Source organism: Hakea prostrata, chromosome 2 (assembly GCF_041222555.1).
Source record: "Hakea prostrata isolate BN-2017 chromosome 2, UWA_Hpros_2, whole genome shotgun sequence".
Taxonomy (NCBI): domain Eukaryota; kingdom Viridiplantae; phylum Streptophyta; class Magnoliopsida; order Proteales; family Proteaceae; genus Hakea; species Hakea prostrata.
The window spans coordinates 9,399,854-9,414,186 of record NC_142601.1 but is presented as its reverse complement, the minus strand read 5'-3'; the positions used below and the strand labels follow the sequence as shown (position 1 = coordinate 9,414,186).

The 14,333-nt window shown below is 37.0% G+C and overlaps 2 protein-coding genes across 4 annotated transcripts in view; both read right to left on the bottom strand.

Annotated features, from left to right (window-relative positions):
- The window catches only part of LOC149023650 (DNA binding protein), a 47,410-nt gene extending 42,830 nt beyond the window's left edge, over window positions 1-4,580 (bottom strand). For both annotated transcript variants that reach the window (XM_089144194.1, XM_089144195.1), the window contains exons 1-2: window positions 4,419-4,580; window positions 3,201-3,365 (exon numbers count right to left, since the gene is read on the bottom strand). In XM_089144194.1, the coding sequence (XP_089000320.1) occupies window positions 3,201-3,337 (137 nt within the window). In that variant the 5' untranslated portion in view covers window positions 3,338-3,365; window positions 4,419-4,580. The remainder of the gene's footprint in view (window positions 1-3,200; window positions 3,366-4,418) is intronic.
- Window positions 4,581-6,893: 2,313 nt separating this feature from the next.
- LOC149023649 (UDP-Glycosyltransferase superfamily protein) overlaps window positions 6,894-14,333 on the bottom strand; it is a 56,363-nt gene continuing 48,923 nt past the window's right edge. Inside the window, exons 11-14 of one of the 2 annotated variants that reach the window (XM_089144192.1) lie at window positions 9,780-9,952; window positions 8,643-8,795; window positions 8,481-8,562; window positions 6,894-8,349 (exon numbers count right to left, since the gene is read on the bottom strand). In XM_089144192.1, coding sequence (XP_089000318.1) covers window positions 7,960-8,349; window positions 8,481-8,562; window positions 8,643-8,795; window positions 9,780-9,952 — 798 coding nt within the window. In that variant the 3' untranslated portion in view covers window positions 6,894-7,959. The remainder of the gene's footprint in view (window positions 8,350-8,480; window positions 8,563-8,642; window positions 8,796-9,779; window positions 9,953-14,333) is intronic. The other variant, XM_089144193.1, reaches the window with a different exon arrangement.

Genomic DNA, 14,333 nt, shown 5'->3' with positions numbered 1-14,333 from the left:
TGTTGGCTAATTTTGCAAAGGTCTAGACTTTATCAAATAAAGAGGCCTCCACAGTGGCAAAGGGTTTTACAGTCAAAGGCCCAAAAACAGAAATTGATACGTGCATGTGCATGAGTATGAAATACCTCATGTTGTAAGAGAGCAAATTTTGTTGAGATTCCAATGAGGAGATTGGGAGGACGTGATGCAACCCAGATCAGGTTCCCCTTCAATTGATCATTTATGGGTCTACCTAAGCATTAGATAACTCAATCCACAAGCACAAGTGGAAGAACAGTAACTATCTTGAGTTTTGTAAGGACAGTGGAAGAATGGTAAACAATCTGATTTACTCTGAGGGATTGGCACAGTTGTAAATTTACAGAACTTCAAAAACATAATTAAAGTTCAATGTATGGGGTAGAAAGGGTGTTGTGGGTAATGAACACTTAAAAGAGGAGGATAACCAGAGTAGCATTAATTATCCTAGAAGTTTTTGAGTAAATAACAATACTGTCCTTGCTTCCAATTCCAAAGACTTATATCTCATTTCAACCTCAGACAAAGAATAAAAAAACCCAGTACTTGAAAACAGAAAACCTGTCAACTTTGATTGAGAGAACTCCTCTGACTCTCGGATGAGCCTGAAATATCAGGCACAGAATCATCCTTCAAGGTTCTACCAATCCCACACAAGCAGCCCACAAAATAGGAGGTCAAGGATTAAGGGAAATGTTATGGCCTTGGTTTTCACAGTAAAAGGAGCAATCTGAGCCAAAGATATAGGGGTTTGAATTGCCTGGAGACAGGCTTCCTTCAACTCGTTCGGTAGATATTAATAGTCATCAGCTCCTTCTTGAGTAGTACCACCAAATACAGCTAGAAAACCCAGCAACCAATGATAAAACTGTGAACAAGGAAAGTAGCAGATGGGAAGTAAAACAAGAAGATCAGAGGAGGTGAACGGAGTAAACACAGCCCTTCGCAGCAGCATTTAGATAAACTTCAACTAATTTCCAAAACAACATATCAATACAAATAGTTATAAAAGTATTAATAGACTCAAAACAATCCTATTTGTATCAAGAAACTAAACCAAAGATGGAGTTCAAAGTAACCCCTAAATCCTATGTAAATTAAATAGACCTTGAGTCTACCTTGGAGCTTTGACTCCTACCCTATGACTCAAAATTTAAAGACAAATAATAATATCTCTATCTAACACAACTCCCAACTGCATCAGGAGCCTATCTTATAGTTGAACCGGCATATCCTCTTCTTCTATAAACTTTCAACGTTCAAGTTCACTCTTCAATCCAGCGTTGGTGCAATCAAACTATGAATGGTACAATTGTAGCTACATCCATTTTTTGTTCGTTACTAAGTTCTGCTCTGATTCAATTTTCTTCTCGAGTTCAGTCATAATTAGGTTGCAGGCCAGTGTCACAACACTCCAGCAGCACCATAGGTTCCAAATCACAGCATATCATAGCTATTGTTCTGCACAAGGGGTTACAAGACTGAGGATTACTTATTCACTAAGTTACCAATTCTATCCAGTCTAAGTATACGATCTGACCAGTGGACTCCTAATTTTGAGGTTATATTTCTGTCATAGGCCCTTCAACCACATACCTAGTCATCTGACAAGCAGATTGTGACTGTCATATGTTTTCTCTACATCCAGTAGGTCCTAACCCTGCGTCCTGGCTGTCCTTTGAATTCCTGATCACTATTGTTAAGTGTTTAAGATAACATTGATCTTCTTTTAGTTTATTTCTTCCACTAGACAACTACTGGTCAGTTGGCAGATACCCTGGTTCTAGGGTTCTACTCTGTTTTCAAATATATTATCCTGCAGATCTGGCCATCAGATCTTTCTGTAATTTTGTGTACTTATTCACTATTTGAGGTGTCATACTGGTGAAGATCTATGCACGATTAGACCTCCATCTGGAACCCTAGAAAAACAGATTTATAACAATAAGCCAGCTGTTAAATCCCCACAACTCTTTTGAGTTTCATACTTCTAATCAAAAGGTCTGTTTGACCAGAAACCAGATTCCCAATAAAAAATATAAAAAATAATGAAAAGGCAGGAAGACTCAACCATCTTCTAAAAGGAGACGCAGCAGCATTGAGAAGACAACTATCTCACTTACAAGCATATACAGGTAGTATCCAACAACCGACAGTATAGAACAATTTTGTAATTATTTTTTATCAGCAAAAGATTTTGAGAAAGTGTCACTTTGGAAAATGAAAAGGCAAAGAATCTGCCTCCCTCCACCCGGAGAAAAAAAAAAAAGATTCTAGATATATGCCGAATATTTTTTGAATAATTACTCAACATTAGCATACTAGTTTCATTTTGAGCTAAATAGCTAACAGAAAGTATAGTACGAAATGTAAAACAATTAAAAATTTCTCATTTTTCATAGATCTTAACAAATACCCAATGATAACTCCATCACATTTGCAATACAATAGCAGAATGTGGCAAAATCAGAAATAGACAGCTGAGAGTGGACAATCAACGTATGTTTTTATACATAACAGCTGTATTTGAGCTAGAAGGATACCAACAATGAGAAAGCGTATTAGGTTTTGGTTCTATCAATGATAGAGGCATCAAATATTACAAGAGAACAATGTCCTTGTGAGTGTATGTTTCTCAAGTTCGGCATATGACAATTTTAATTGCAATTAACTGCTAATGAGGTCATTTTTCCAGGAGAAAGTCTTGCAACTGACTAGAATCACTTGAAGATAGCTATCTATTTGCAAGCAAGACTCTTAATATTGAATCATACATGAATTCATGATCAACTAAGGACCTCCTCATGACCATCTACCAAAAAATTCAACTCTCAGATGGTCACAGAAATCTAATAAAAGCAGGACTCCAGCCATAAGAACCCAACGGTGCCTCAAAAGTTGACATCTACAGATCAGGCTTCTTGGTGCACCAAATCTTCAGTATCTTTCATGATAATGAGGTGGCATTTTCAAGGAAAAAAGAACACGCAAGCCAATTTGGTTCTTTATATTTGCAATGATACAATCTGAAGTTGCATAAATACATCAAATAGATAAGAACAACTTCATAGATAATCCATCTCTTTGCATATATCTTTTGATTTAAAAAAGAACTAATCTGGAGTGGCTTGAACTTAGCAATTAGCAACTTAAATTAAATCATCATATTAGAAACCACTTACTTTTTTATAAAAGATTCAACCATATCCTTCCTCTCCTCCTTTGAACGACGAATGCGGGACTTCTTCCCTTCAGAGTCATTGGTCTTAGCGAGGGCAAAACTTTTCCCACTTAAGCTAATCTTGAAAGTATTCATCATAGCAAAACTTCTCCAGGATTAACAGATCCTGTGGGAAATAGTAAAGATTAGTAGGGTGATTTTGACACAAGTGCTTGTCTAATTATCCTCTTTGCTAATGCGGGTGGTCTAGTATAAACATCCAGCGATGAATGATTCACAGCCAAGGAGGGACAAAAACAAGGGATGATAAAAGCAAACCAGCCTAGCACGCATGCAGGAAGAATAAGGATAAACACACCATTTCATGGATGCCGAACAAGCACCAAGAAATTGAAATATTAAACATGCTGAACTATCAAAACCCAGGATACTTGGAAATGGAAACTCTACTTAGGATCCATTTAATGGTGGGTCTCACCCCTACACATGGGAATGCTGAAAATGCTATTTGCCGAGCATCATTAGAAGAGGAGAGGAGGAGGGGAAGAAAAAAGAAGAAGAAGAAGAAGAAGAAGAAAGATACAACTCAAGCCAAAGAAAGGAAAGAAGATAGAATGGGAAAAAATATCGTCAACTGGAATCACTAACTCAATAGCTTAAACATCAACAAGAATTGTCAGATGCCTTCCAAGAAGCATAAAAACACCAGACCACATCCTACAAAGAGGTAACCCATCAACCATTCCTAGTTACGGCCCAAATTATTCATTCTTCCAGTGATGTGATAAGGTTGATTGTCAGCATGCAAACCCATCACACATTTTTGGATGAAATGAATCATATATATGTCGGAACCTGACTTTTCAATCAAGAAATTCAAATTGAACAAGCTGGAGCTGTCCACAAGAAGATCTGTAAAGAGCTCAAACTCATCTAGGCAGTAGGTACCCAACATTGAAGAAATAAACCGAAGTGCCCAGCAATTTAAACTTGTTGTTTAGAATATCAAACATGACCAAGTAACTTCAAATCAAGCAGTCAAGCTTCAGTATGGAATAAAGAAAGGAGAAAACCCCAAGAAACACTACCTGTTCCACTAACTTTTGCTTAATATATTAAACAAGATTGACGGTTTGGACTGCATTTGTGTACAGAAACCCACATAAATCTTGAAAGAAGAAATGAAAAAGAATCGAGAGCAGTACTAGCCGAAGTGTACCTGGACTTCCAGAAGAATTTTCCCAAACCTCGAAGCACACACAGTTTTCTGCAAGTTCAGAGTAATAATTTCGAGCTGGACGGCGGAGATGGTCTGTTCAGCATCTAAAACCCCAGAATCGGAGAACGAATCGGTCCACACCGATTCTGACCAGAAAAACTTCTAGGCCGAAACGAAAACCTTCCTGTTCCTTTTCATAGGGAAATTACTAAAATTCTTTTTGGGGTAAGGGAAAATTAATAATCCTAATAACCGCTTTAACTATTAGGAATCAATCATTTGGTCTTGCCCAGAGAGTGCTTCTTCTTTTTTTCTTTGGTTCTTTTTTTAATTTGGGGGCTTGGGGGTGGGGGTGTGGGCAAGGTACGAAATGTCGAATATATCGGCCAATTCACAAACATATATTGGCGAAACACCGATATATCGGCGACATTTCACCCATATGTGTCTGTGACATTTTGTTATACTTTTTGTTTCTTCATTGTCTTCTTCTTTTTCCAGTGATCTAATTCAGTTTCCAGTGAATTTGAGAGGAAAGAGTGATGGTTTTGTCATTTTTTCATGTTTTCTAGAATGCAAAGCTCGTTGGTGCCACTTTCAGCAATGTTGTTACTTCAAAATTAGTAAGTTCTTGTTTTTTACATTTCTGTTTAGGTCCAAAACGGAAGAACTAGAAGCAGCAGCTATTCACTTGTTCCAGATCCACATCAATTTCACAAACTTTTAGGGTTGCTATCTCAATCAACACCACCCCAAAACAACAAGGTTCTAGATCTAATTAGATCACCGACAAACACAGCATAACCTCCAAAAACCTGCAATTTTTGTCAACACTAGATGGGAGGTTACTCGAAGCTCGAGAAAAGAGGAGAATCTTTCATACCAAATTGCAATGGTGACTAAGTAGCAGTAGGACATGTTAGATTTTTTATTAAAAATCTATATTAAGTTTCAAAATTAGTTTTTGCATTTCTTTTATTTAATTGTTGTTAGTGTGTAGGACCCATGAGGTAAGGGTGGTAACACCATGAGTAAAGGAGGCCCTTCATGACCTTGGTTATGAGGCTCTTCATGACATTGGTCATGGGTCTTAAAGGTCTTGATCAATGTGGTGTGGTAGGTTTATTTAAATGGTGGAATTTACTTAAATTCTAACTCTTGACCATCAATTCTCATTTCAACTTCATAATCATTCATGGTCATAACCATGAGTGGGGTTAAGGTTATTGAATGGATTAAATCCAATTCATTGCCTTAAGAATCCTAAGGGGTGTAAGGAGAGATTTGGATCTATATAAACCAAACCCTTCCTTGCATGTGATGTGCAAGAGAGACACTCCTCACACTCACATTATTTGTTTTACAAAGTTCATTTCTTCTTTGAGTTGTCTAAGTGTTGTGCTCTAGCTTTTGGCTCCTTGAAGGGACTAGAAGAACTACCTCATCTTCTAGTTGGAGGTTGTTTTATCTTGGAGGTAGTGGTGCGAAGAACCCTTGGTAGTAGGGTGCATCAATTACCTTAAAGACAGCATTTAAAATGTGATTCAACCTCATTGATTGGTGGTTCGTTCTGTTGCAACTTCAAGCTCTCTGGATTGGCTAAGGATCTTCATCTTTCAATTGTGTTGCAGTTTCACTTTTTGTATTTTGTAGAATTTGTAATACAATTGCCCCAACAGGACATGAATCTGCAATAGAGGAACCAATCAAAAACAACAAATTTTGCCGACATTTCTTCCGTGGACGATATATCGCCAATTTCTCGGCGATATATCGGCGACTTTTGGAAAAACCCATATCACTCATGGATTTCGTGTCGATTTCTATTGACATAGCAATATATCGCTGACTTTTGGTACCTTGGTTGTGGGGGACTAGGGGCTTTAGAACTCAAGATTGCAAGGACATCCCAAAATATATATAATTGGCAAAAAGCACAAAAGAAATATCAAATTGACAATGATCTCTCAAAGCATCTCTTAAATTTCCACAATAATATACTTTGTTAGTAGGCTTTATTAACTCATAGTTAGCTAATTTTATAATTTTTATATTGTCCTTAATCTCTTGTGATTTACAGTGTTGTCCCAATAAAATAAAATTCTAAATTTCATATTCTTTCTGCCTCCATGAATTCATGAATTCCTGAATTCCTTCTTCATTTGTCTAGTATTTTATATTGTAAAATAAGATATAGAATAACACAATTAAAGATATATTAGTTATTTCCTCTAAACAATTAATGGTTCTTAACATAAAAGTGGCAATTGTTATTTTTGGTTTATTTGTTAGTATTTGACATATTTTTGGCAAAATATTATTACATATACTTCATATACAGTGCTTTAGCATAGATTAATCTTTGTTAGATATAACTACAACTTTTAGCATAAATTAATCTTCATCACTGGTGACATGGCAATACGCAAACTAGAAGGCTTCTTGTTAGATATAACTACAACTTAAGATGAGTAGCTTAAACTTTATAGTGATTGAAACTTTCCTTGCTTAGTGTGGACAATTTTATATTTCCGTGGAAAGCAAACCTAGATGTACCTACGAGTCCGATCACCTTCTGAAAGTATAGATAGTGCTCCCTCAACAGTTGCCGACCACGAATTACAGGGAGCCCACAATGTTAGGGTAAAAAAAAATTTAATTATTTTTTACTTGTGAACCCCACATAATTTGTGGTTCTAATGCTATCAGAAGAGCATAGAGTATTCCCGTTGGGGCAAATGATGCACACTCCGTACCTACAAGAAACATGCTCCTCCATACGAAACGTTTACCCCATAATATCAATATCAGAATATTTGATCTCCTGCACCCTAACCGAACATTATGTAATGTTATGGTCTAATGTAACCTTACTGCTTTTTTGTAAACATAAAAAAGAATTCATCTGATAGAGAGCCAAACAAATGTGTGACAGGTGAGAGTCGAGATAGTTCCACCACATGCCCATTAGAATACATTCAACTTCATATTCCAGGTTCCTAAAAAAGCAGATACCAACTCATATATCACCAAAAATATTAAAAGGTGTTCCATTATCATGGATTTTTTTCCTTCTTAGTTAAAAAAATGGAAATCTGAACATTTACAACCGAGCAGATACTAACTCATATTTCAATGAATATTGCGTAAAAAATTCTCAAATGAATTTACAAATGGTGCAAAAAAATATCGCTTCCATCACACCTGTAAATGTAAACAAAAATTTTTAAAATCTTCTGAATCCAAGATCCCCCACCTCCAAGTTCCTCGTAGTGTTGAGATTTGGTTAGTACTTTTCCAGTAGGACTTTAGCTCCACTTATGCCTTCTCTCCACTCCATCAGAGCACAAAACTCAGGAGTAAAAGAAAACAGAAAGAATATGAACAAACCAACGGGCTTTCAGTAATGTTAGAAGGAATTCTGCTTCCCCTCTATCTGGATGAGCTTTCCAACATTCCTGCTCAGTCGAAAACAGATACATCTGTGTTCTGTGAGGAGATAGCCAGGTTGTGGTTAGAATTACAGCCTATTTTGAGCATCCTATCCTCCAATTGTTTTCTGGATGTATCCAAACTTTTGCCTGATAATTAGCTTCTCCTTGGTCTTCCTCTTCTTATCCATCTTCTGCCTATACCTCTCCTCTCTCTCCCTCTCATAAATCCCCCGCCAATGCACTTCCCCTGTTAAGGGCCACAGCCATCTTTCTCTTGGAGAGTCATTATCATCAGCTGCCTCTGCCAGATCCTCATCCATGCTCTTCAACAATGTAGAGTTGAAGTACTTGGACCACATGAATTCCTTCCGTTGCTCGACTGGATGCTGCTCTTCAATCAAACCAGAGTTTGGATGTATATAAACCATCTTTTGGGCACGGTGATAAGCCCAAACATTGACTAGGAGCTCCATCATCCGACAGTAACAGTGCTTTTTCTGAGGAATAGAACCAGAGGGGGGGAAAAAAAAGCAATTGAAACACATAATTAGATAAAGAAACCAAGCTAACACTAAATGGTCCCTCTAAAACCTGAAAATTAATGTCTCAACAAAAACAATTCCACCACCTCAAGCTCCGAAGATCCCAGAACACATGTCTTAGGATTGCTGATATTATTATTCACACCATCAAGTGAATCTGCAAAAATCCTGTTACACAAGAACGAACATCATTAACGATGCAACATCGCCTTGATTCTCAAATCCAAATCAAAACATCCAGGATATACCTTGCAAACATTACAAATTCCAGAAAGGATGTTGTTGGCATCACCCAACTATGCAGTGAAGACCAATGACCACCATCTTCAGGCATTGGGGGCAGTGCATCTACATATGATGGCAAGTTATACATCCGGCGGAAGGCATCCACAAAGGCAGATCTGCAAGCATTTGGAAAAGAAATGAACTAGCACCAGTTCAACACTTGGATCAATAAAATTATTCACCAAGGCTCCAATTGTTTCACCATAAATATTTTCTCGGGAATTGATATTTATTCAATTTATTTTATTTCATTATTCTTAGAGGTTCTTTTTTCGATTGGTTAGGCATGACGAGGCATATTAGCATCATAGTTTAGTGAGTAAAAGATCTGAAATTTAAGCTTACCTTGTCTTGATGCCACAAGTAAAATGCATTACTCACGCAGCCACACCCCCACCCCCACCCCCAAAATATATATATATATATATATATATATATATATATATATATTTTACTTGATTCATTCTTCTATTGGTTTTAACTACTACTTTAAATGCTCACAGTCAAATAAGCAAACCATAGGGTGAAACAAATTTGTGTTTTGAACAATAGAAAATTAATAAACTCAGGGACATTAAGAGAGGTGACCGGAACATGCCTAGAATGAAGAATGCATCCCTTGTTACTTGAAATTCTGTGAATTAGTGGTTTAGGCCGCTGCATTTACATAACCCTATATCTAACCCCATGCCATCCCATGGACATGCAGAAAGCCCTAAAAACTCGTGCACTCACAACATAAGTTCTTGGACCAACCAAATCTTAGACAAAGTATTGTGTCTAACCAAATCTAAAACAATAGCGAGATACAAGTTGATTGACACAATCCCCCAACCCACCAAATCACCAAACCTTATTATAGCTATATAACGTCAGGAAATGGGTTTTTCTATTACAATGCAGGTGGAGTAAATCTACTCTAGGTTCACTAATATAAATTCCTCCAACTTTGAAAGACATTTCATTCAATACTTTAAAATCAGTAAAGGACTGAAATGTTTAGCAGCAAAACAGACATCCACAATCAGTACCAAACCCGTAGCTGAGCTTGGCTCTGCACTTGGTTATGTCATTGCAACTGATATATGAGAAAAACATACCTGCAGTGTCCAGCATTTAAGACGTCACAAATTGACCAAAAAGTAAGCTTATCATTTCCTCCTTTATCACTACCATCTAGGTCCAATCTTGCCCAAAAATAAAGTACATCTCCTTTAGTTTCTGCGAGTATGGACTCTTCTAATACTTTTTCAGCCTTAGCAGATAATGAGACCTGTTTCAAAAGAAAACAGGCATGATGCCATTGATAAGGGAACTCCAAAAGCCTTAACAAACATATGTACTTCCCAATACAAACTTCATCTTATTTTAAACAAAAAGAAGAAAAGAAAAGGAAGCAGGATATATCACAAACATGGGAAAAGACTTTCAACAACAACAGTTTGCAGTTTCCCTCTCACATGATATTTTTATTATGTTCACCTACCTGCTTTGAAAATGTGGCCCCATATGGAGGATTGTCCTTTTCAGCACACCCATTGGTGTGGTTCCTCACCAAACTAGCAACACGGGGATTCTCTCCCAAGTCCCAACAAACATAAATGAAGACATACACATTATAATGGATATTGTTGGATTCTACTAGGAGTTCAATTAGAGTTTGTATAGGAGTTAAATTAGAGTTTGTATTCATGTAGAATTCTATTCCTTGTAATAGTGTATTTTCCACTTAATTATAAATAGAGGGCTTGAGATCATTGATCCATAAGCCATTCCACAACAATCACAACATGACATCAGAGCCTAAGTTTGATTGATCTTCTTCTATTCTTTTTTCCTTCTGCAAAACCCATCGCAGAATTTTTTGCAGATTTTCTCATTCTTCTGCTACCGTAAAACCCATCGCAGTTGCAGAATTTTCTGCAACCATCGCAGGAATTTTCTGCTACCGTAAAACCATCGTAGAGTTCTCTTTCTTCTGCAACAATTGCAGAGTTTTTTCTACAACCATCGCAGGAATTTTCTGCAATTATCGCAGAAATTCAAATTTGAAAATTTTCTACACCTATCGATTCTTCAATTTTGGACTGAAATGTGCCACGGCAAGAACAAGAAAAAGGAGGTAAAGAAGAAGAGAAGAGGAACCCTACTGCTACCACCCCTGCTACCGCCGCTGCTATCGTCACGAACCCTGCAGCTACCACCGCTGCTACAGCCGCTACTATCGTCGCTGCTACTGGTGCTGCTATCATCGCTGCTTCCTGCGCCATCAAGAGAAGAACTGAAGAAAGAAATCCTGCACCATCGAGAGAAGAACAAAAGAAAGAAAGCAAACAGTGAGTTTTTTACCTAAATCTATAACCGATGCTTGAGGGGTTTAATTGGTAAATTTGAATTCTTCTAGGGACTTAATCGTAATTTTACAGTTTTAGGGGACCTATTTGCAAATTTACTTAGTATAGGGGCTTATGTGCAATTTTTGCATATATTTAGGGACTTTATTGTAATTTTGCAATTTCCAGGGGCTTATTTGTAAATTTTCTTTTAAAAAAAGAAAAGAAAAAGAAAGAGGGGGGGTATTTATAACCTTTTTTCGGTGGTTTGGCTGTTGCATTCCTTTTTTAGGTGGTTTGGCTGTTGCATTCTGCGACATTTCAGTTACTTTGAAGGGGTGAAGACTGAAGAACTGTAGACAATTCTGTCAACATGGCAACCATCGATGATACTACTGCTCCCACTGGATCCGAACATTACCCGACTCTTCATCCTCTTTCGGTAAGATTTGATGACACAAATTATTTGATCTGGTCTCGATCTGCTTCCTAACTATTGCTGGAAGAGGACTAGTTGGACACATTACTTGCACCACTATCAAACCTACTACCGCAGGTGTTTTACAGGATAAATGGATATCAAATGACTCTCTTATTATGTCATTCTTTTTGAATTCCATGCATCCAACTATTGCCCGTGGTTACCTATTACTTGATACTGTAGCCCAAATCTGGAAGGCTACTACTGAAACCTATGGATAGTTGGGGAATGATGCACGGGTTTATGAGCTACAAAAGAAGCTTCATGAGACTACCCAAAAGGAGCTGACTATGGCCCAATATTATGCTGAGTTGCGCTTTCTTTGGCAGGAGTTGGATCATTATGGGAATTATCACCCCACTAATCCAGATGATGTGACTACTTATAGGAAGCACATTGATAAGATTCGGGTATATGACTTCTTAGCAGGTTTGAATGTGGAGTATGATCATATCAGAGTGCAAGTATTAAGTCGTTCTCCCTTCCCTACACTAGAACAGTCTTATGCACTTGTTCAGTGTGAGGAAAGCCGGCGATTAACCATGCTTCATGCTCCTATTATGGAGAAATCAGCCTTACAGTCTGTTCGCACTAAATCTGATCCGGCTAAGGAGATTGTCAAGTGTGAGCACTGTCACAAACCATATCATACCAAGGCCAATTGTTGGAAACTCCATGGGAAGCCTACTGATTTTAAGCAAAAAGAGCACAAAAAAGAGGAAAACTGAAAGTTCATATTTCTGAGACAGTTTCCACAACACCCTCTACAGACGTTGGTCTTTCAAGAGTAAGCTACTTTGTGACGTTTTCTGCAATCTTCTACTGCCGGTAAAACCTCTACCACTGCTTCCTCTATTAACCAAACCAACTCCTACCTTGCTACTTCAGGTAAAACTTTTACAAGCTTCCAAGTTTCTTCAGTTTCTACTCCTTGGATTATTGACACAGGAGCCACAGATCATATGACAGGTTTATCCTCATTTTTCTTACAATATGCTCCAACTTCTGGAAAGGATAAAATTCGAATTGCTGATGGCTGCTATTCTTCAATTGTTGGAAAAGGGACCATTCAACATTCTCCACCCCTTTCTTTGTCTAAAGTTTTACATGTTCCCTATTTCTTTACTAACTTGTTTTGTATCAGTAGTCTTACACATGACTTGAATTGTAAAGTGACATTTTCCCATCTTACTATGTCTTCCAGGATCTAGTCACGGGGAAGGAGATTAGATGTGGTAAACTAGACAATGGACTTTATTTGCTCGAGCCGATTGAAGGATCTACTTCTGCTCTAACTACATCTTCTAATCAGGTCCATTCGGTAATATCAGACCTTCATCAGTGGCACCGTAGGCTAGGTCACCCCCCTCTAGGAACTCTTAAGAAAATATTTCCTGATTTAGTTTCTTCTTGTAATGATGATGATTTTTTTTGTGAAGCCTGCATTTTTGCGAAGTAGACTCGTTCTTACCTTCTCTTCATAATAGAAAAACTATTCCTTTTATGTAAATTCATACTGATGCGTGGGGTCCCTACCGACGTGTGTCTATTACTGGCCATAGGCACTTTGTTACTTTAATTGATTGTCACTATCGTTCTACATAGATTTATCTTTTAAAACAAAACAATGAGGTTTTTTTATGTTTTTGTGATTTTCATAATATGATTAAAACTCAATTCAATGCCACTGTGAAGATCCTTCGCAGTGACAATGGCACAGAGTATATTGATGGTGAATTTCAGAGATATCTCTCTGACTTTGGCATAATACACCAGACCAGTTGCATTGATACGACTGCCCAAAATGGGGTTACTAAAAGGAAGAACCGGAATCTCTTAGAGATAGCCCGTTTTATTATGATTGCTATGAATGTACCTGACCAATACTGGAGTGATGCTATACTCAATACTTCTTACCTTATGAATAGGATGCCCAGTAGGATACTTGGTTTTAAATGTCCTAATCATGGTGGGAGATCTCGCGAGATCTCGGCGAGATCTTGCGAGATATCTCGCCTTTTCAGAGAGGCGAGACAAGATCTCTGGCGAGATCTCGCCAATATCTCGGCGAGATCTCGCTAACGGTGGGATTTTCCACACTTAGGGGCTTTTTAAAGCCCTTGTCTCGCTCGAGAGAGGCATATCTCGCCTCTCTCAAGCCTCTCTCTCTCCTCTATCTCACTGGAAGCTCATATTTGGCCGGAAAACTTCATTTTTGGCCGGAATTTGGCCGGAATTTGTTGGGGATTCAACATAGCAACATCATCAACTCATCTACAACAACAAATTGAAGCATATTTGTAGTGATTCAAGCATATTTCAAGGGATCTTCAAGAAATGTAAGATTTTCCCCCAAATTTGATTTTTTTCAAATACAAGGTTCTACAATAATTGTATGAGTGTGATATAAATATATGTTGATGTTCAAGCTTAGATCTACACTTTCATGGAAAAAAATTTAATTTTCTGTTATTAATTTTTTTTTTGAATTTTCGTATTTAAAAAATATATTATCTAAAAAATTAAAATTAAAGATTATAAATAAATACTTATGATATGAATGTGATTATTATTTATGTTAAACTACATTTAGAGGGCTACAATCTCATGTATTAATATTTTGGTTATCATGCTTGCTGTATTTTTTTTATTTTTTTATTTAAATAATTAAATAAAATAATTATGAAAAATAATATTTTATTAAAAAATTATCTGTTTTTTTTTAAATGATGCTTATATTATGTACTTTATTTTAAAAATACAAACATGTCTTATTGAGCATTGTATATATGTTATCTTAGAACAAACTGTGTTTTGTTGTTTTATAAATTTTTTTTACA